At 43.0% G+C, this 23,062-nt stretch overlaps 3 protein-coding genes across 5 annotated transcripts in view; 1 reads left to right on the top strand and 2 right to left on the bottom strand.

The window, feature by feature from the left end:
• Window positions 1-4,077, bottom strand: part of LOC110536231 (palmitoyltransferase ZDHHC8B) — a 117,749-nt gene extending 113,672 nt beyond the window's left edge. The window contains exon 1 of the mRNA XM_021621881.2: window positions 3,758-4,077. Coding sequence (XP_021477556.1) covers window positions 3,758-3,861 — 104 coding nt within the window. The 5' untranslated portion in view covers window positions 3,862-4,077. The remainder of the gene's footprint in view (window positions 1-3,757) is intronic.
• Window positions 4,078-4,518: 441 nt separating this feature from the next.
• Window positions 4,519-11,489, top strand: LOC110536230 (serine/threonine-protein phosphatase PGAM5, mitochondrial). 2 transcript variants are annotated; one of them, XR_005034718.1, is made up of 7 exons: window positions 4,519-5,094; window positions 5,327-5,502; window positions 5,702-5,827; window positions 6,694-6,782; window positions 7,382-7,515; window positions 9,372-9,847; window positions 10,012-11,489. XR_005034718.1 is itself a non-coding variant. In XM_021621880.2 (6 exons), the coding sequence occupies exons 1-6, from the start codon at window positions 4,883-4,885 to the stop codon at window positions 9,520-9,522; spliced, it is 888 nt and encodes a 295-aa protein (XP_021477555.2). In that variant the 5' UTR covers window positions 4,519-4,882; the 3' UTR covers window positions 9,523-11,489. The 2 variants fall into 2 exon arrangements, 1 of the variants encoding a protein (XP_021477555.2); XM_021621880.2 differs by having other exon boundaries at window positions 9,372-11,489.
• A 304-nt stretch (window positions 11,490-11,793) lies between these two features.
• On the bottom strand, window positions 11,794-22,952 carry LOC110536229 (ankyrin repeat and LEM domain-containing protein 2). 2 transcript variants are annotated; one of them, XM_021621879.2, is made up of 13 exons: window positions 22,766-22,952; window positions 20,018-20,556; window positions 19,353-19,547; window positions 18,947-19,140; window positions 18,435-18,623; window positions 18,077-18,199; window positions 17,911-17,974; window positions 17,607-17,788; window positions 15,692-15,798; window positions 15,414-15,604; window positions 14,279-15,212; window positions 13,710-13,841; window positions 11,794-13,550 (listed from the first exon to the last, which is right to left on the bottom strand). In XM_021621879.2, the coding sequence occupies exons 2-13, from the start codon at window positions 20,538-20,540 to the stop codon at window positions 13,331-13,333; spliced, it is 3,054 nt and encodes a 1,017-aa protein (XP_021477554.2). In that variant the 5' UTR covers window positions 20,541-20,556; window positions 22,766-22,952; the 3' UTR covers window positions 11,794-13,330. The 2 variants fall into 2 exon arrangements, with proteins under 2 accessions (XP_021477554.2, XP_021477553.2); XM_021621878.2 differs by lacking the exon at window positions 22,766-22,952 and adding an exon at window positions 22,011-22,151.
• Window positions 22,953-23,062: the final 110 nt, after the last annotated feature.

Genomic DNA, 23,062 nt, shown 5'->3' with positions numbered 1-23,062 from the left:
AGTAGTGCTTACTGAACCTCCCAATAAAGAGAGAGGACAGCAGTAGTGCTTACTGAACCTCCCAATAAAGAGAGAGGACAGCAGCAGTGCTTACTGAACCTCCCAATAAAGAGAGAGGACAGCAGCAGTGCTTACTGAACCTCCCAATAAAGAGAGAGGACAGCAGCAGTGCTGCGTAAACACACAGTCTGTGTCCCAAATGGCACCCTATTCCCTATAAAGTGCACTACTGTTGACCAGAGCCAACTATTTAGGGAATCGGTGTCATTTGGATTAAGATCATTGGGGAAGTACATTTAATTACTATCCTAAAAGTTCAATTAATGTGGTAGAGAAGAGATTACCACAATGTTTTAAAACACCACAGACACCAAGAAACATCAAGCACTTAGCCCTGGATATTGGAATGAATCCATCTATCCAGCCCTCACCACCACCCCATCATGTTGGGGTGAGTAAGTACTGTATGAGATTAAAGACTCCCCTGGTTTGCTCTATGACATCCTAATGTATCATTATACACTTGAACATAACTTTCACAATGACCAATTTTTTTTTACACCTGCATACTATATAGTTAGAATGAAGCAATGTATTGGGCATTCTAAGTGGTATTCTAGTATGGACATTGGATCGAACATTGCCCATACCAGCAGAGTAATAGTGGTCATGGAGGAAAAGAGAGTAATTAATCAGGAAACAATGGAGTCTACTGGACAACTTGAGTATCGCCACGTTTAAATAAATCTATATTGTAAAGGAGGAAACAGATGTGGAAGTCAAAGATTAGATTTCTCTGTCTGTCCACATTGCTCTGGCTCCCTTGCCAATGTGTACTTACATGACTCCCTGGGAGATATTTTGCCTCTAAAACACAACCAGCCACCTCTTCTATAACATATTGCCATAAAAACTGCTGAAAGCAGTTCGCATTCGCATGATCAATTGATAGTGTCCAGAAATCCATCTCACCCCCCTTTAAAAAGGGGATATCGGTCTTCAACAGCAAATGATTAGAGTTAGCTTCTGCATTTTTATCCATGGCAGGTAGAAAATGTATTGGACAATGGGCATTTGGTCAAGGGCATGGGGAAAGACGTTATACAAAGTGTTTGTGTCAGCACCCAGTCCAACGTTATAGCACATCTTGTTTCTGGAGAAATACCAGAAGCTGGACCTACGTGGAGGAATCAGGGAACCTTGTCACATGGCATTATGAGCCTTATGTGAATGAGTGAATCATATTGTGGTCGTGGAGGACAGACACACTGTAAAGCCACTGACAGACAAGCCAGGCACAGCAGTAACAGTAACACTGGGCCAGAGCTCAGCTGGCATACTATTCACACAGTGTCTCTTCCTCCATGCCTGATATGACATTTGTGTGAAGAGCTGGCAATCACATGGCCCACAATGACTCACTCTATGGCTGGGAGAAGGGAGATGGCTCACAGGTCTTTCAACATAGTATACGTGGGGCTTCATCTATGTGGTCTCCTGCTGAGTGTTGTGTTGCGGTGCACTGTGGAATGTTGTTTTGTATTGCGGTGTATTAAGGAGTATTGTGGTGTATTAAGGAGTATTGTGGTGTATTGAGGAGAATTGTGGTTAGAGCGTTGGGCCAGTAACCGGAAGGTTGCTGGATCGAATCCATGAGCTGACAAGGTAGAAATCTGTCGTTTTGCCCCTGAGCAAGACAGTTAACCCACTGTTCCCCGGGCGCCGAAGACGTGGATGTTGATTATGGCAGCCCCCTGCACCTCTCTGATTCAGAGGGGTTGGGTTAAATGCGGAAGACGCATTTCAGTTGAATACATTTAGTTGGACAACTGACTAGGTATCCCCCTTTCCCTATTGTGTAAAACATGTGTGCCCCACATATTTTAGTGTGGATGTGTACAGTTATTCCACCCCAGGGGGTTCCGTTATACATGGGCCAATCTTCTGAATATGTAACTGCATGAGAAATCAAAGAGCAAAGCAACACCAGGGTAAAATCCTAATCCTTAACCATCTGTTGGGGGTCAATGATTGGCCCATCTATCTGACCCTGAACACAGCTTGACTGGAACCCCTGCTGCAATAGAGAAGCTGGGCAGAAAAACCGAGGTCAGGAAGATTGGAGAGGGACCTACGAAGTTGTCCACAGCACTGTATCAGCTACTGTGGTGACAATGCATACAACTAGCACATCAGGGCTACAGCATTAGCCTACTTCTTCATCTGACCATTTGTCTATGCAAAGCCTCTTACAGCCAGGGAGGAACCAGGGAGTTGTTGTTGACACTCCAATTTAGATTGCTGGGCAACAGGGCAAGCCAAGTCCATAGGTTTCCTTTAATCTAAACCATTAACCTCCAGTACAAACGCCATGCTACACCCTGAATAGTTTAGTCTGGGCAACATTTGAAACCATTTGCTTTACGTTGCTTCTGTTGTTGTTTTTTTGATGATTTTCTATTTGTTGTCTGCTAATAATTACATGCACCAGTTTCCCTTTTAAAACAGCTGCTTTTAACAGCACAAAGGAGAACAGTGTCATGGAATAAAGGCTGATATCATAATCATCACATGAAATAACGTTACATCTGATGATTTATTTATCACATCGTGACTGCATGAGAACATCTGATGGTCCTTTTAGCAAAACATATGAGTCACACAACAGGTGTAGGACAAATAACATGTAATGTGGTGTGGCAAAGCTTCACTTTACAGTCTCTCTAAACCAGCCAGAGTAGAAAGTGACACCTATTTGACCACAAAATAGACAATAAATCTCACCAGTTCAGTCAAACCACTAGTCTCCATAAGCAAATAGACTCAGCTGTAAATCTAAGTGCAGATTCAAATTTGCAGCAGGCCTAGGCTGTACTCCAAATGTTACAATCAGATTATTAGCCTGTCTATAAATTATGCATTTAAAGTAGATCACAGGGTCAATCAGGGATGCAATCCATGACGTGGGACCGTGTGTGTGCGCGTCTAGAACAAAACAAATAGAACAAAACAAATCAGGGTGGAAAAAAAGAACCTTCAGAAAAACATCACTCATTGTAAACCACATACATTTCCATAATGAAGGTGCAGCGGTACCGCTCGAAACACTACAACCTTCAGAGCGCATGCACATGAGTGACAGGAGTAAATGTCCCGTTAAACACTTAGATGTAGATTTCGAAGGCGAGGCAGTATTCCTATTCAATATTGAACTCATCCATAACCCAAGCTACCAGCTGCAACAATATTTATTCGCTGCTCCGTTGCTTGTTTTTCCCGTAGAACTAAAGGAGAAACTAGCTGGCAAGTATGGCGGACTACGGCTTCATGGTAACCTATACCCGCTATGTGCCTACCTCCTAGGCTACTTCAAGCTTGAGTGGGGTGTCCAATGACGTTTATTCTAGAAAAAAAAAATGAATTTGGGAAACAAATATAGCCTAAAGTTGGCCTACATGCCACAAAGGAGTTTCTACCATAATGCGTCGACACACGTAAACATTGTTACCAAAACGAGTACAGGACAATAATAACATGTCCCGTGCACAGTCAAAACGTTTGATTAAACCATTCATAACAGCATAAAGATCCGACCCGAAAAAGCAGTCTAAACCTCCAACAAAAACTTCTAACAGTAATAGCCATTAGCTACCACCAGATCATTGGACCTAGGCTAGGACTGATACTAACGAGGACGCTTTATTATGTGTAGACTATTAGCAGAAGCATGCATGACTTAAACAAGGATAAAACTTACGTAAAAACGAAGAATAAGGTGGTGGATCCCACAAGAAAAGTGGCAGCAGTAGATACCGGGATGTATTTGGTGGGTTTAAATCTCTTTCCAACGCTGTTGGGCATTCTGTAATTTCCACATTCCTCAATTATTTATTCCAATTGGAGACGGTATACAGATGTAAAGATCCAGTCTGAAATATCTACATTTACCGATTCAGAAAATCTGTCTTTATTACTGTTAAACGCACACAGATCCAAAGATAGTCAAGCAAAAATATACTGCGCTCCGAAAGACTAGAAATCCCACTCTAGCAATCCAGCCCACGAGTGAGGTCACAAAACCGCTTGAAAGGTGGAGCCTAGGTTGAAGATAACAATATAATACATTTTAAACCTAGTTTAATGGTAAACGAAGATGACTGTGATGGGATGCTTAGGTTACAGCCAGGGGCCACACGTTTTATTCACCCTCAAATCGGATTTTATATATTTCATTTTGTTTAAAAACATTTTTTGCATGTCTAAACCAGTCACTCATCACTATCGTTTTATGCAACTTTTGTTACACATACATTCCTTTTGACTTTGGCCCTACTGTGAGGGTAGAGAGTGAAAAACCAAAATATATTATTATTATTTATTATAATAAGGACCTCCACAAGCTCTCTGCTCCCCTGCTGAATTTTCAGGTATTTGGCATCTGTTTCATGGGCTGTGCGCGCCCTCTAAAGGTGAATAATTTGTTCGTTTTGTCCAGCTTTCGCGTATCGTAATATCTGCGTTTAGCTGGTTCTTTGGCTCTAGCGAGACACCATAGTTCCAAGCACTGTATGTTTTCCTTTTTAATTAGCTGCTAGCTTGTTAAGTGATTCCAAGTAGCTTCATAATCTTTGACTGGATTTATTTTTAACGAGCGATTAAAGAGTCGTTGGAGGGTATTCACTCTATTCCTGCACATAGAAAGGGTGTAAATCCACAGACCAGACTAGAGGCTGTCTAGCTAGGTCAGGATTAGCCGCTCCTCGAGACTGCTGGCTGCTCAGTTCTTGAAAGGGATCTCTTCTACTACAGACGTTGGGCGGCATTAGCAAGTTAGCTCGCTACCTAGAAAACTCACTGCACAGAACCGATAGTTTTTCACAACATGTCATATCGGAGGACATTTAAAATAGTGTGTGGGTTCGCTGGCGGATCAGCGGTGCTGGTTGTTGCGGCTGCCGCAGCTGAATACCAGGGCTGTTTCGGCCACACGCGAGCCGCTCGGTGGAGCCTGTTCAATGTTTTGCAAGCTGCACAGCCAGCGGGGAACCGCACTGTTGAATATACTGGAAATGCCTGGGACTTCAACTGGGATAAGTATGCCTCCTTTATTAGCTAAGTCTGATGCAGACTACTATAAAACATAGAGGGCGGTCAGATCTGTTCACGTGGGTCAAGTAGTTTAGTCTGACTGAGTCAGTGTGATTGATTGATATTAACAGCCAGCGACAACATGTTGACAGCCTGACAGGTCTGGGCTCTTGGCATGTCATCAAGAGAAGTAAACCGCAACACACATAACTGATTTGTTCCCTCTGTACTGTACTAGGCGGGACCCATCCGCACTGTTGACAAATGGGAAGAAGAAGGAGGTCGTCAGTGAAGACCCAAGCTCAGAGCAGGACAATGGGAAACCCAAAGCCACACGCAACATCCTCCTCATCAGACACTCCCAGTACAACTTGAGTGGCAATGGAGACCATGAGAGAATCCTCACCCCTTTAGGTTGTGTACCCAGTGCTGCTGTGTACTCATGTTGCTAAAGGCATGAAACATAGACCTATTTCTCAACTCTACTCTCCAGCTCAACAGTTGAATTTTAGTGAATAAGAAGAGTATATTCAGCAGCATTCAACAGAGGTGGTGAAAGTGTTTCACAATTGCAGTCTGCTAATTTTGGGGACTATGTGTTTGTGTTCTGCAGGTCGGGAGCAGGCTGAGTTTACTGGCCAGCGGTTGGCTGCCCTTGGGTTAAAGTATGACATCATGGTCCACTCCACTATGGCCAGGGCCACCGAGACTGCCAACATCATCAGCAAATACCTCCCAGGTCAGAACCATAGACCGGCAAACTTTACAGCTGAGGCGTATGCCGGAGTATATACAATATTTACTTTACAGCTGAGGCGTATGCCGGAGTATATACAATATTTACTTTACAGCTGAGGCGTATGCTGGAGTATATACAATATTTACTTTACAGCTGAGGCGTATGCTGGAGTATATACAATATTTACTTTACAGCTGAGGCGTATGCTGGAGTATATACAATATTTACTTTACAGCTGAAGCGTATGCTGGAGTATATACAATATTTACTTTACAGCTGAGGCGTATGCCGGAGTATATACAATATTTACTTTACAGCTGAAGCGTATGCTGGAGTATATACAATATTTACTTTACAGCTGAGGCGTATGCCGGAGTATATACAATATTTACTTTACAGCTGAGGCGTATGCCGGAGTATATACAATATTTACTTAACAGCTGAGGCGTATGCTGGAGTATATACAATATTTACTTTACAGCTGAGGCGTATGCTGGAGTATATACAATATTTACTTTACAGCTGAGGCGTATGCCGGAGTATATACAATATTTAGCTACCATCCTGAAGGATTTCTCAGACTGAATCTAACACTCCTGATTCAACTGAATCCATAGACCATATGGCTGAATCAGGTGTGTTTGTGTAGAGTAGGAGCAAAAGCCAGTAGTTCAGGAGAAGGGCTGGTCACCTGCTCCTATACATCTTGCAGATATTCACATCACCTGATACCAAGGCTTTATCTGATAACAGCCTCAGAAGCTTTGATCTCAGATATTTCAGATGTAAAAATGTCATGAATCATGATGAGTACTTCACTACTCACTGCTAACTAACTTTAATCTTCCGTTATGTTATTGGTTTAGGGGTGGAGCTGGTGAGCTGTGATTTGCTAAGAGAAGGAGCACCCATTCAACCTGTGCCTCCTGTCACCCACTGGAAGCCTGACGCTGTGGTGAGATGGCCATTCTGGGTTCTCAACGGCCTGTGTGCCTGTCATATTACCTCCTGTTCAGTGTCCCTTTCACTTGTTATCTATACTGAACAAAAATATAAACTCAACATGCAACAATTTCTAAGATTTTACTGAGTTACAGTTTATAGAAGGAAATCAGTCAATTGAAATAAATTCATTAGGCACTAACTAATCTATGGATTTCACATGACTGGGCAGGGATGCAGACATGGGTGGCCCTAGGAGGGCATAGGCCCACCCACTGTGTAATGATCATGCTGTTTAATCAGCTTCTTGATATCCCAAACCTGTCATGTGGATGGATTATTTTGGCAAAGGAGAAATGCTCACTAACAAGGATGTAAACAAATGTGTGCACAAAGTTTGAGAGAGACCTTTTCTGTGCGTATGGAACATTTCTTGGATCTTTTATTTCAGCTCATGAAAAATGGGACCAACACTTTACATGTTGCGTTCATATTTTTGTTCAGTATAGTTACAGCTGTCTGCTTGTATGTATCATTCAATGCAATGCAATCAGAGGTCAGCTCAAACTCTCGTCTTACACAACCACTGTGGACCTTTCTACCGCTCTACAGCAGTACCACGAGGACGGGGCCCGGATCGAGGCTGCCTTCCGTCGCTACATCCACCGCGCTGACCCCAAGCAGAAGGAGGACAGCTACGAGATCATCGTCTGTCATGCCAATGTCATCCGCTATTTTGTGTGCAGGTGTGTTGCTCTCCCGAGGCAGGCTGAAGCTGGACCAAAGCCCCATTCAACAAGCTGATGCTAATCTTCATGACTTTGTGTATCAATTCCAATATACTGTATTATACAGTGCCTTGCGAAAGTATTCGGCCCCCTTGAACTTTGCAACCTTTTGCCACATTTCAGGCTTCAAACATAAAGATATAAAACTGTATTTTTTTGTGAAGAATCAACAACAAGTGGGACACAATCATGAAGTGGAACGACATTTATTGGATATTTCAAACTTTTTTAACAAATCAAAAACTGAAAAATTGGGCGTGCAAAATTATTCAGCCCCTTAAGTTAATACTTTGTAGCGCCACCTTTTGCTGCGATTACAGCTGTAAGTCGCTTGGGGTATGTCTCTATCAGTTTTGCACATCGAGAGACTGAAATGTTTTCCCATTCCTCCTTGCAAAACAGCTCGAGCTCAGTGAGGTTGGATGGAGAGCATTTGTGAACAGCAGTTTTCAGTTCTTTCCACAGATTCTCGATTGGATTCAGGTTTGGACTTTGACTTGGCCATTCTAACACCTGGATATGTTTATTTTTGAACCATTCCATTGTAGATTTTGCTTTATGTTTTGGATCATTGTCTTGTTGGAAGACATCTCCGTCCCAGTCTCAGGTCTTTTGCAGACTCCATCAGGTTTTCTTCCAGAATGGTCCTGTATTTGGCTCCATCCATCTTCCCATCAATTTTAACCATCTTCCCTGTCCCTGCTGAAGAAAGCAGGCCCAAACCATGATGCTGCCACCACCATGTTTGACAGTGGGGATGGTGTGTTCAGGGTCATGAGCTGTGTTGCTTTACGCCAAACATAACGTTTTGCATTGTTGCCAAAAAGTTCAATTTTGGTTTCATCTGACCAGAGCACCTTCTTCCACATGTTTGGTGTGTCTCCCAGGTGGCTTTTGGCAAACTTTAAACGACACCTTTTATGGATATCTTTAAGAAATGGCTTTCTTCTTGCCACTCTTCCATAGGCCAGATTTGTGCAATATACGACTGATTGTTGTCCTATGGACAGAGTCTCCCACCTCTGCTGTAGATTTCTGCAGTTCATCCAGAGTGATCATGGGCCTCTTGGCTGCATCTCTGATCAGTCTTCTCCTTGTATGAGCTGAAAGTTTAGAGGGATGGCCAGGTCTTGGTAGATTTGCAGTGGTCTGATACTCCTTCCATTTCAATATTATCGCTTGCACAGTGCTCCTTGGGATGTTTAAAGCTTGGGAAATCTTTTTGTATCCAAATCCGGCTTTAAACTTCTTCACAACAGTATCTCGGACCTGCCTGGTGTGTTCCTTGTTCTTCATGATGCTCTCTGCGCTTTTGACGGACCTCTGAGACTATCACAGTGCAGGTGCATTTATACGGAGACTTGATTACACACAGGTGGATTGTATTTATCATCATTAGTCATTTAGGTCAACATTGGATCATTCAGAGATCCTCACTGAACTTCTGGAGAGAGTTTGCTGCACTAAAAGTAAAGGGGCTGAATCATTTTGCACGCCCAATTTTTCCGTTTTTGATTTGTTAAAAAAGTTTGAAATATCCAATAAATGTCGTTCCACTTCATGATTGTGTCCCACTTGTTGTTGATTCTTCACAAAAAAATACAGTTTTATATCTTTATGTTTGAAGCCTGAAATGTGGCAAAAGGTCGCAAAGTTCAAGGGGGCCGAATACTTTCGCAAGGCACTGTATCTTTTGCATTTCGTGACAATAATGATGTGCTTGTCAACATCCCATGACAGATGTGTATATTTGTTAGATCGGGGTGTATCGGTTGCTCTAACGGTCTCAATCTCTTTCTGTATGTATGTCTCAGGGCCCTGCAGTTTCCTCCAGAGGGCTGGCTGAGGATTGGGCTGAACAACGGCAGCATCACCTGGCTCACAGTGCGCCCCAGCGGCAGGGTGGCACTGAGGACACTGGGAGACTCAGGGTTCATGCCCCCGGACAAACTCACACGGACCTGACCATGTTCCACCTACAGTATTCACTTGTTCTCTTTCTGAGAGGTTCAGATGTCGGTCGCAGGGTGAACTGAATGGCTCTTGATTTCTGCTTTTCTGCTCTTGAAAGTTATTTTTGGTGTTAATTTTGTAACTTCAATGTGCAATGAGATATTCTGTGGTGTTTTGTTGTGATCAACTCCCCTGCCATTGTTTGCCAACTAGGGGAAAGTGGGGTAAGTTGAGCCACCGCTTGTTTCTAGGAAACCATGCACAAAACTAATAATGTGACCAAATATTTAGGAAGAGGCAATCATTTCATGGAGTCTGGGAAGGAAGAAACCATATGGTAAGCAAGTTACAGCCCAAAAACGGATTTTCACAAAGTTAAATTAATTTGTGTTATAAGCTCCATGATAATTTAGCAGGTGCTTATATTTGTCCTATTTCATACATCTACAAATGTATATTAATACACGTGATTTGGAAATGTCTTTTTTTTGTACATCACAGGGCCAGGGTCTGCCATGATCAACGAGGACCGTTGCGCAATTAGGGTTAAGTGCCTTGCTCAAGGGAACATCAAGATTTTTTTTTACGTTGTCGACTCTGGTATTTGATTTCAGTCACTGGCCCAACGCTCTAACTGCTAGGCCATCTGATGCTTGTATCTAAACCTATGTAGATAGTTTTAAGATTGTTTTGTACAGCAGTTGGGGTCTTTACAAGCTACAATATGAGGTTCTAAACTTAGCATGAAAGTGGATCCTTGTAACTGTTTGGGCTAATATAGTCAAAATGTTTGCCTTGAGGTAACTTGAGCCAATACCACCATGACAAATTATGATTGCATTTTGTCTGTTTTATACATAATATGCATAGTATTTTTGCAATGTGTCATGCATATGAACTCAAGATAGTGAATTTGTATTGATACAGAGCAGACATGATCATGCCTGTGTATAGAATTGTAAAACAAGAAGGGATCAAGCCACCCCTTGAGGTTCTTAACAGAGCAGTCAAGGAAGTGAGAGAAGGAGCAGCAGCAAGGAATGAAAACATACACTGAAGAGGTACAGTAACAAACATGTAGCTGTGTGAAAGCGAGTCTGTGGCAGAGTAACAGAGGAACACAAGGTCTCATCTGATGACTTGGAGTCTGAGCTTGATAAACAAATCAAGAATCTCGTGGACCAGTTTCATGGGCTTAGTAGCCTCAAATACAGAGAACTTGCCAATTAATTGGCAGATTGAAACATCCCTGTCCCAGATAACTGGTCAAGAGATGGAATAGTAAGTGATATTGAACAGCGAGATCTTTATCTGAAAGTAGGCATACATTTAAGACATTCAATATACCACAACCTTCCTTCCATTAATTCAACTTTGACCTACCAGCACCACCACCCACTTACCCCAAGGCGGCTCAATTTACCCTGTCCCTATGCTCAACTTACCCCATACCTGGGTTAGGTTGTGCCAAGAGTCCACTTTTTCTGGACAAGCTGTGTTTTCAAAAATGTTATGTTTATTTCCAGGAATACACAACATCATTAAATATATGTAGAGCTCATTGTTAGAAAGAATACTATATTTCCCTTGACATAGTGATGCTGAATGTAAAAGTTGCTCAAAATACACCACTCTCCCCTACAGTGAAAGGGGGGTATACAGAGTATGTTGTGCCCTTTCTGTCTTGATTTTGTATTAAACTGAAGGGGATTTTGTATTGATTCAGGTTTCTCAATTAACTGTTGCTGTAACAATGCCCTTAACTCAGAAAGCTGATGTGATGATGACTGCCAGGGCCCACTCAACACTTATTATGAATGTAAACAGTATGCGAGTTTCAAAGACAAAGTGATGGCATATTTGCTGTAGTTCTGTAAATGCTTCTCATGCTGTCCTTTTGTATTTGGATCAAAGCTTCCTCTTAGGTTTAGATACAGTTGTGTTCAGTAGAAACATGCAATAAAGGACACATGGTCATGTAAATGTTTTGTGTTCCTCAGCAGTACACCAAATAAGTACTCTTAGTTATAAAATAGGGTCAGCGTTAACTCAAGATGGGACAAAAGCAATGATATTGTCTAACAGCAAATCTGATGCATCTTAGTGTTGGCACTACAAAGCTTGAATGGATCAAATTAATATTTGTTAGTCATTTGAATGGTTTATGAAGTGTCATATTGTTAGTGTGCCACTGTCACACTAAAGGCACTAATATACAGTAGTAGAGAATAAGGGTGACACTGCCATTTAGGGCAATATTAGAAAGTGCTCAAAGGACAACAATTCAAAGATGAGGAAACTGTTTTATTGATTAATCAAAAGCAAATGAGGATCTGGACATACAGAAAAGGAGAAATTCACAATGAATTTTTTCAAATCCTTTTTTAAAGAAGCACAGAATGCCAAAGCACAATAAGTATGTTTAAGTATGTAGGTGCAATTTGCAGGACTCCACATTCATAAAACATTTGGAGACCAGAACGAAATCTGTGTCACCTGTGAACACGAGAACGACAATACAATCCTCTCCATGAAAAAGTTGGTGCCTTTAATCAAGATTTTCTATTCACATTCAATATTACTCACATCTCTCATACTAAGAGTGACAATCTATATAGTAAGGGTGATTCCTATTCAATTTTGATTTAAAGCTGTTGATTTCTATATTCAGCTTTGCTGGCTGGCAGACCATTCTTTTTACAGCAGTTTGTAAATGGACCTTATTTTAACGGTGATAACTATCTTCATAGAGTTTAGCTACAGGTTCTTGCACATTCACATTTAGTAAGCCATTGATTACAAATGAGTAAACATGTCTTTGTTGCACTCTGCAGTAACCTCTTATGTACAGCTTGCCATTACTCTCAGACACCTTTAGAAAAACCAAGAACAGTTCCAAGAAGTTTACCTTTCAGCTATTGTGTGAGGCCGACAGTCGTTAAAAGAGAAGTTAAGTGTGAAGACAACACAGAAATTGCATGACGCACAAAAACATTGGTACCTGGAAAATGAACACATCTCTATTTATTAATGAAATAAGAAAATAAAAACATGGAAAACTTCAGTGTATTACCATATTCCCCATGTTTGCTTTGGAGCCATTTGTTGGGTGAGCTGCAGTCCGATGGTGGTTGCTATGCTGTTGTCAGGATGCATCAACTTTAACCAAACTGGACAGGATGTGGCTAATTCTGCATGGAGACTGACTGGTCCATCGTTTCAGAAAATTAAGGCAATTCCTGAACTTAGAAGAAACAAAATAACTGGCAGTTGGTTTAGTACACACATAAAAAGTTGGTTTTGTGCTACTGACTGACATTAAAAAAAAATTACTTTACAATATTGACATTTCTTTTTACTTCTTAAAAACAGCTATTTTCAGTTAAGTGAATCTTACCGACGATTCTATTCTGAAGTTTAACGAACATCTACTCAATGTTTTGGGGAGTGCAGCTGTTTTACTGGTTATTAAAAAAGTTGACTGAGCTATGACACAGGTGTTTCACACTTACTATGAATAATATTAATTGTCAATTCAACACTCATACAGTACAAAGTACAGACTGAAGGAAACCTGGTTCTTTTTTTTCTTTTTTTTAAGTCTGAGTGTACATCACGACCCGACATACTGAGAATCTTGTATGTATGCAATATATAGAAGTAGTACCATACGTCATTAATACAAATCTTCAAGACACTTGTGCATATTTTGTTAGGTACATGGTTTTGAGCTCTGGCATATTTAACCACCGTGGTGGCAGGGCTGTAGCCTATTGTTTCTGGCCAGGGGGGGTTAGTCTCGGTCAGGGCTTGGAGTTGGCTAAGGGTCGTTGAAGTGCCTGAGGCGGATGCGTTGGATGTAGCTGGCATGTGCAGGGCTGTAGCGGTTGGGGCTGGTGAAGTCTGGAAAGCCTGTGTGTCGGGCGGGACTGAAGCGGCCACCAGCAGGGGACACCAGGCTGCTGACAGGAGAACCGTGTGTGAGGGGAGAGGCCTGATATGCCCTGGGTCTGCTTTTTATCACTGCAGAGCTGGGCCAGCTGAAAGACAAACAGAAACAATACCACCACCAGTCTGCATTTATTTGGTTGTTTCCATACGATAGCAACTGACATTTAAGCACTTGTCAATGTGTTTCCATATTTACAAGGCAACTTGCAGGCAGTGACAACTGTTCATATGCATGGAGACATGCATACCTTTGCATGTCTGATGAGGTGTACGTCTGCATTGTGCTTTTCCATTTCTGAATGCTGGGGAACTTCGAGGGGTCGATATCTGTGGCTTCTACTGCCGACAGGACCTGTCTGTCCAACTTGGTTGGTGAATCCCTGAAACAACAGACAAAACAAGAGAGGTAGGTTGAAGGGTTTGGCAGATTTTAATTCTGCTGTTGCTTGCTGACGTTTGTAAGCAGGAAGTTATCCCACTGTGCAGCTTCATTTTCCCCACAGAATACATAACAGCTCGCCTCTGCAGTCAGCTCTAGTACATTATCCTTAATTGTAAACTTGGTGGTTTCGACAAAACATTTATTTTTACTGCTCTAATTACTTTGGTGACTATTTTATAATAGCAATAAGGCACCTTGGGGGTTTGTGATATATGGCCAGTATACCATGGCTAAGGGCCTTGTCCTAGCACTCCGCGTTGCGTCGTGCTTAAGAACAGCCCTTAGCCGTGGTATATTGTCCATATATCACACCCCCTTGGGCCTTGTTGCGTAATTAAAAACCTCAGAACAATCACCCTAAACCTCATCACTCACCCTTCAATGAAAAGTCTTCTTCTGATGCGAGGTGGGGTCCGTGCTGGTAACTCATGGGAGTTGTCCAGGGACTTACAGGAGCTGGATGATCCTGAGCTGCTCAGATCCCTCCCCCCGTGATCCCACGACTTAGATCTGGAGCAGAGTGTGCGCCCTGACACAGTCCCTGGCCCCAGCACCCTAGTCCTTGGGCCCAGAGCCTCCAAGCTCTCCTCAGCCACAATGTACTCCTCCGAGCTGCCGCTTCCACCACTGGCCCTGTCTTCCATCCATACCTCCACCTCTCCCTGCACCTCCCCACTCACACAGGTCCCCCTCCACACCCCCCCCTCCCTGTCCCCGGCCTCTGAGCTACAGCCCCTCTCAAACAATGAGTCTTCATTGGTGTTACCCCCCAGCGTGAGACGGCCCACCCCGGATGCCAGATCGTCCCGAGAGAGTCCTTCCCTGTGCCCACCGTGCCTGTGTCCCCCACTCCTCCTCCTCTCCCTGTCTCTGGTGGGGTTGTCCACCCCATCCTGCAGGGACATCCTTTCAAACTCCACCATCAAGTTGGAGATGGGCGACAGCACGCAGCAGGGGGATGAGGAGGCGCGGGGGGACATCATATCCCCGTTGTGAGTCCTCTCTGCCCCCGTGGAGGGGCACAGGCCCAGGCCGTTGTCACAGATGGGCGAGAGGAGGCTTTCTGACACGGAGGAGCACAGGAGGTCTCGCTCGGCAGCTGTCTCAATGAGGTCATCGGGCAGGATGTGGAACTCACGGAGGCCCAGGCCGCCCACAGCACCCACCAGACTGTCCTTAGAACACGCCGAGGAGGTAATGCTGGTGAGTGCCGTGTTCTGACGGTTCTTCATCTCCTCCAGGCTGATGTCATCACCCTCGTCCAGGAAGGCCCCCACTGAGATGGAGTTGCAGAACTTCTTGGGCTTACCTGTAAATGGCAGAGAGGAGGGGAAACTGTTCATTTGAAGCACACAAGAAATGCATTTACTGGTCAATCTAAAGTTGTATGGGAGCATCAATTCAAGACCTTGATGGCTGTATCATCGCTCTCATTTCTCAAACTTGATCATCTGAATTCAATACCAGTACTATACAGTTTATCAATAGCAACTGGTGAGGATAACATTACCTGGGGAAGGGGTTCTGAAGCGGTTGCTGGTTTCGTTCTCCCCTGCCTCTTCGTGTGCACGCTGACTGAAGTCCTTCTTGTTGAGGTACTCCTCCAGCTTACGGAGGCCGTCTGCAGAAGACAGGTCTGTAAAACTCTCCAGGAAATCCCAGTACTCAGCCCAGGGGTGGCCCAGCTCTCTGGCAAGGTCTCTGTGAGGGAGGAGAACATAACACTGTGGTTGGAGAAGCTGGGAAAAATTGAACGAAGTTGTTAAACTTCAGGCTTTCTAGACGTACCTGCCCACTTTCTCTGCTCCACGGTCAGGGTCAGACTTCAGGATGTGCTGGAAGTGCCCCGCCCTGTCTCTTGGGGGTGTCTTCCATACCCGGCGGAACTCATCTGCCTGCAAGGGGGACACCAATTAATCTTACATATAGAGCACACGGAAAGTATTCAGACCCTTTCACTTTTTCTACATTTTGTTAGATTACAGCCTTATTCTAAAACATCTACACACAATACCCCATAATGACAAAGCAAAAACAGATTTTTTGTTTAATTTTATTTTATTTTAACGGAAATATCACATTTACATAAGTATTCAGCCCATTTACTCAGTACTTAGTTGAAACAGGCAGCGATTACAGCCTTGAGTCTTCTTGGCACACCTGTATTTGGGAAGTTTTCCATTCTTCTCTGCAGATCTTCTCAAGCGCTGTCAGGTTGGATGGGGAGCGTCGCTGCAAAGCTATTTTCAGGTCTCTCCAAAGATTTTCGATCATGTTCAAGTCCGGGCTGTGGTTGAGCTAATAAAGGACATTCAGAGACTTGTCCTGAAGCCATTCCTGCGTTGTCTTGGTTGTGTGCTTAGGGTTGTTGTCCGGTTGGAAGGTGAACCTTCCGCCCCATTCTGAAGTTCTGAGCGCTCTGCAGCAAGTTTTAATCAAGGATCTTTCTGTACTTCGCTCTGTTCATCTTTCCCTCAATCCTAACTAGTCTCCCAGTCCCTGCCGCTGAAAAACATCCCCACAGCATGATGCTGCCACCACCACGATTCACCGTAGGGACGGTGCCAGGTTTCCACTAGACGTTACGCTTGGCATTCAGGCCAAAGAGTTCAATCTTGGCTTCATCAGACCAAAGAATCTTGTTTATCATGGTCTGAGTCCTTTAGGTGCCATTTGGCAAAGTCCAAGTGGACGGTCATGTGCCTTTTACTGAGGAGTGGCTTCCGTCTGGCCACTCTACCATAAAGGCCTGATTGGTGGAGTGCTGCAGAGATGGTTGTCCTTCTGGAAGGTTCTCCCTTCCTCCACAGAGGAACTCTGTCAGAGTAACCATCAGGTTCTTGGTCACCTGCCTAATCAAGGCCCTTCTCCCGATTGCTCAGTTTGGCCAGGCGGCCAGCTCTAGGAAGAGTCTTGGTGGTTCCAAACTTCTTCCATTTAAAAATGATGAAGGCCATGGTGTTCTTGGGGGCCTTCAATGCTGCAGAAATGTTTTGGTACCCTTCTCCAGATCTGTGCCTTGACACAATCCTGTCTGAGCTCTATGGACAATTTCTTCTACCTCATGGCTTGGTTTTTGCTCTGGCATGCACTTTGGACTCCAATCAAGTTGTAAAAACATCTCAAGGATGATCAATGGAAACAGGATGCATCTGAGCTCAATTTCAAGTCTCATATCAAAGGGTCTGAATACCTATGTAATTAAGCTATTTCTGTTTTTTATTTTTAATACATTTGCAAAAAATTGGTTTTCACTTTGTCTTTTGGGGTTATTGTGTGTAGACTGATAAGGAAATCTTTGATTTCATCCATTTTAGAATAAGGCTGCAATGTAACAAAATGTGGAAGAAATGAAGGGGACTGAATACTTACCGAATGCATAAGGTATCATTTGTTGTTTTTTATACATTTGCAAAAGTTTATAAATACCTGTTTTAGCTTTGTCATTATGGGGTATTGTGTGTAGATTGATGAGGGAAAACAATTATTTTATCAATTTTAGAGTAAGGCTGCAACGTAACAAAATGTGGAAAAAGTGAAGTGGTCTGAATACTTTCCAAATGCACTGTACATCCTGTGTTTCAACAACAGCTTCCCATTTGAAAATATAATGAGCTAAAAAAATCTAGAACTAAAGTGTAAAAATGGGTGATAAGAAGACAAAAAGTGTGCGAGTTGAAAGAGGACATGATATGACAATGACCTTAGATGGGCTGAGTGGGCCAACGAATGCCCTAACTGACATCACTGGATCCATGGGACTTCGTATGAGCCTGGGAGCCAGCGAATGAGTAAGAGTTTCTGATGGCTCAGGTGACCAGGGAGCACCAATGACAGGCTGGGAAGAGTTGTCTGTGGCCCTCAGTAAGGGTATATAGCAGCGATCTGTGGTTGACAAAAGAGAAGGTACCTTGGGGTAAACAGGTTGACAGAAGAGAAGGTGCCTTGGGGTAAACAGGGAAAAGAAGAAAAACACAAGTCCTGTGATTGGGAGTAAGTGTACTTACCTTCCAAATAGTCACATATCTTCTGTTTCACCTCTTGGGTTTTGTTTTTTCTTTCACAAATAACCTGTCAGGAAACAGAAGAATTTCAAGAAATCCAAAAGTTATGTGGCTCAATGAGCAGTCATTAGCTAGCTTTAAAAAAAAGTATATATCTGGAGCAACTCACATCAGATGGCTTCTGGTCGTACTTGTTCTTGCAGTTTTTATCCGTATCAGGATGTGAACACAGGACATTCACCACTTCTGGACAACCAAACTTACAGGCAAAGTGGAGTGGTGTCTCAAATCCCTGCGACAGACAGAACCAGAGTTACACACATACTCTATGAACAGAGGCAAGTAGGTCTGCACTCAAAAAGAAGCTTAATTTTTCAATTTCTTAAAATGATTTTGTCTGTACAGGGGAATCGGCTAAAAGCCTTGTCTGCACAAATATTTTGTCTAGAAACCTTCTTTGGTGTTAAACCTACAGTTAAATCTATCAGCAGGTACATATGGAGAAAGGGTGAGATAAGGAGACTCACAGCTTTGTCTGGAGTATTGAGGTAAAGGTCTATGATGTAACGGATGCGTTTCTGCAGCATGGCCTCCAGGTCATCTGGGTACATGAGCCTCATGAAGTCAGGATTCTCTAGAGTTTCCAGCAGGAGCTGGGCGACACCCGGCTGATTCTCCTTTGCTGCCACGTGCATCACGTTGTACCGGCACCCCTCCTAGGAACACACAGTGGACATTGATGAAGGAAAGTAGTGCAGGTCAGTGTTGGGTCACATCTTGTTTGTCACAACCACAGAGGCCTGGCTTGAGACTGGGCTGTGGTTAGAAACATTCATTTGGTTGGAAAAAGGAAAACTAATAGGATTTATACTGAAATTGTCAGAGTAATAGATCAGTTCTGTTAAAACATTATAACTAATTTGGTCAACAGAATTACTGAGTCATATCTGAAGGAGTCATATCTTTCTATGTGGTTGACTACCTATTTTTGTGATACTTCACTGTAATCATCTGCTGGCTGACTTCCTCCCTGACTCACCTGCACAACAGTGGGGTTGTCTCCAGAGCCAATGAGATAGCGTGGGTTGCTCCAGACCAGGTCACTGAAGGCTACCTCATCCCCCTTCTCCACAGCCTTCCTCAGCTTGGCTGTCAGATCCTGGCAGCGAGGGCTCTTGAAGCTGTTGGCCCTCTCCCTGTTGATGGTGTCTGCCTCCATGACAGGGACGTTGTCTAGTGCCACAGACAAGAGAGACGGAGACAACAGATTAAAACAGAGGTCAGCAGAATATGTGATAAACAATTTACTTGTTTAAAAATTTGGACAAGTCCAAGAAATTAAATGCCAACCAAACACCCTTGAAAAGCACTGACTTTGCATATTTTTCAAACTAATGTATTTTTTTGTAAGGAGAGATAATTGTCCTTTTCAGCCCAGCACACACCCTTGCAGAAGACCAGGCCTGGTTTGACAGGGGAGACACATGGGGTGGATTTACTAGGAGAGGGGTAATAGTCACAGATTCCCTTGGCAAATTTCTCAGCATCGTCTCGATTGGCAAAGGCTTTAAAGCGAGCTCCTTTCATCATTTTCACAGCCTGAAGAGCCTCTTTCTTATCTCCATACACGTGGGCCCTATCTGGAAGTGAGAGAAAAAAAAGGTACATTAAAAAAGGTATGTTTCTATAGGCTATAGATAGCTCTTTATATCTACCTACAACTAGAAACATTACAAGCAAAGCAGCTCAAATTCTTACGACTATTTTTTTTTTTTCCATGCTAATGCAGAAAGCCATAAGGTGACAGGTGCTATAGATCTCAACCACTGATGGCTCAAAACCAAAATAACCCCTGAACAGCATGATGTCATGGAGAAGCAACATCAAATGTTGGAATTGGACCTTGAGCGTAGTGTGACAGCATGGTCAACATACAGAAGATGCGCACTGCACTTTGTGTAACCCAATAGCTAGCCAGCCAACAGTTCTCTGTCTTCGCATTTCTGTGTGGGAAAATAAATAATGACAAATACACGTTTGACCGACTAACAGCCCAGTGTAAATTGCAGGGGTAGTTTACATCAGCCCAGGTGAAATAACAGTTTCTTACCATTTCTAGCCAAGACATCCTCCCATAATGGACACACTCCATAGAACATTGGTGACACTTGGGCCATCTTTGAAGGAGTCTCTGCTGTATACTGAGAGCCAGTGTCTTCCCTATTGATATTAAAAGGGGCCCTTGACTTCACTGTCAGGCCAAGTTCCTCTTCCTCTGGGGGATTGAGCCCCATTCCGTAACCAAAGTCCATCTCATCACTGACAGCCTTAGGAGAGTCAGTGCCAGTCGCTGCTGATGTAGCACATGACGGCACTGGTTTGGCCTGCTCTGCAGCACTGGCCGCCGCTGCACTACTGCTTGTGGCTGGGCCTGTAGTGGTGGCATTACTGCTGCTGTCTGTCTCTGTGGTGCTGCTGCTGCCCTCGGCTCCCGCCAGGACGCGGGCCAACTTCCTCTCGAAGATGGCACGGGTGGTAGCCGTGATTGGACCGCACTTGAGGTCGGCCCTTGTGAACTCCTCTCGCAGCTCGTCTGCACTCAGCCCTCTCAGCCTGCTCAGAACCGCCTCCATGCTTCAGCTAGGCTACCTGTGTAGTCAGAGGGTAACACATCGTATGATATCACATTCAGATACAAACTGCTGTGTAATGATAGTGATAGTAAATGTTTCTATTTTGATTGAGGTACCTAGTAACCTCAATCAAAACGTCCTATTTTTGGGGGCGGATAAAAATGTATTTGTTCCAACAGTAAAGTGCATTATTCTCATGATTCCTGTAATAGAAGTGTCTGTCCTGCCGCTGTGCCTGCCTGATTCGCTGGGACCGGATGCTGTAATGCATGAGCCTCTCACACTCTCTCCCCTTTCTCGTGATTGTATAACATTTCAAAATGCAATTGTTGGAAAAACTACTTTGGAGGCAACTCATTGTTCATATTAAAGAGAGGAGGGTCTCAGTTTTCTGAAGGTATAATATATCTGATATGGCTTTGAAATACGGAGCGAGAGAAATTCCGCATCGGCCATGCCGAGTAAACTACGCCTTAATGCGAAAATGTTTTAGGACATTACATTTACCGTTAAATGAATACATGGCTACTAGCAGTAGGTGTTATATTTAGAGTTAGCTATCTAGCTAATGTGTTTTGAGTTTCAACTTCCCCAGGTGGTGAATTAGAACCAATTGAATGAGGCCTATATATATCATATTAGTGCACAAAGAGATTAAGGAAAAATCTTCTACAAATTCTGGCGCCCTACTTTCATTAACCCAACATTCATAAGCACTGGATTAAGTTGCATGTCAACATATTTTGAATCATGCATTACTGCTTGGACATATGTGTAACAACGTATTAATTGAATATCATCTCAGTAGTCTATTACACTTCCTAATGAAGCATTGTGAATTACTTTATAAAATGACTCAAACGTATTCTATTGTGTGACGCTGGTACCACCAACTGAAAAAGTTTAATGTTTGTCTGGAACCCAGCCTTTTGAGCTAATTGACAAGTGCACCTTACTCCCCATGATTATCGAGACCGACCATAAGTAGATCTCTGCCATTAATGGACTGTTTCAAAGCATAGAGACAACATACATTCACAGCCTGACTCTGAATATGATTAAACCCCGAAATAAACTCAGTCAGCCTTACTTGATCAAACAGCGAAGTAACGCAAGTCTACATGCCGCTTGGTTTTTTGCAGGTTCACAAAACATGCAATCCATGAAAGGAAGGGGCGATTCAAAAGCTTCGCACACAAAAAACGCTCCGATCAAAATCTAGATTTGTACGGAATAAAGCACGTTAAAAGCCTTTTGCGTTCGATGTTTTTAAACTTCCTAGATTTCAGAGAAATCAGGGAATATTTCCAATCACCGTCGATGCAATCCTACTCATGCTCACGCCCAAGTGCCAGTCCTAATATCTATTTTTGTGCATTAACAATCTGATATCTCATGTCTTCATAGTGATGCTATTGATTCACGCTATCTCAACACATATGATGACAAAAGTCGTATCTACCTACTTACCAGACATCATCTTAACTGCTTATCGTTCATGATCTGAAATGTATTTTAATATTCAGCTGGGATAAACTGTTGAAACAGACACAATGCTCAAGTCAAGACCGTCTGGAATCGTCTCATTGTTTACAAGACATTGTGCGCATGCTCACTTCCGAGGGAGGGCTTTCGTTAGCGAACAGTTCAAACCAAGCTAGTAATGGTGGTGTTGCTAGAAACAGTTCACTATGCAAGCAATGCATTTGAAAGGCAATAATGAAGTGACATTTGACACCTACCTATATGTAAATGCAGTGTCTTAACTGGGTTTAGGCAAGCACGATTGAGTAATCTCATGTCATTAGCTAGCTGGCTAAATTATTATGCTGACTCGCTAGCTAGTTACGCCGGAAGTTTAGCTTAGAAGACGCTAGCAAGCAACCCACTTTCCATAATATAACGTAGGTAGCTAGTTATTTTGGGACATGCTGCGAAAAGTATAACCCCACCAACAACATAAAATCATTTTAATACTTAAGAAAAAAAAAACACCAACTAGCTACCTAAATTAGCTAACCGTGTAGTTATGACAAGTGCGTGACGAAGGAACAAGCTAACTAGCCCTACAACCAACAATTAGTTAAATGTGCTATATTTAGTAAACAACTTGGATAACGCATTAATATATTTTATTAATGCAACGACTGGAACGTTTGGACTTGGAAATGTATATTATTCTGCAGTATTTGAAATGACAACAAAATGAACGTTAGCATGCACACCTCCTTGCTCTCCACCTGCCCTCACCGCGACGCTTTCAAACTATGTTGAGAAAGGACCCAGGTTTTGATTAACATACTGCCTGATCGAAATTGAGACTACTGTGAACAGTCTATGACTGCGTACTATGCTAGCCAGACAGTCTGGAAAAAAACGAGCAGAACATAAATCCTAGAAACAATTCGATAAGTACCTCCAAATATATAAGACATCTTTGGAATAGACCGTTTCGGAAAAAAATTAAGCATGGGATCAATTCATTTGACTAATCAATTATAAATACTACAGCCTGCCCATCA

Source organism: Oncorhynchus mykiss, chromosome 11 (genome assembly GCF_013265735.2).
Source record: "Oncorhynchus mykiss isolate Arlee chromosome 11, USDA_OmykA_1.1, whole genome shotgun sequence".
NCBI classification, from domain to species: domain Eukaryota; kingdom Metazoa; phylum Chordata; class Actinopteri; order Salmoniformes; family Salmonidae; genus Oncorhynchus; species Oncorhynchus mykiss.
This window is presented reverse-complemented; position numbering and strand designations above follow the sequence as displayed.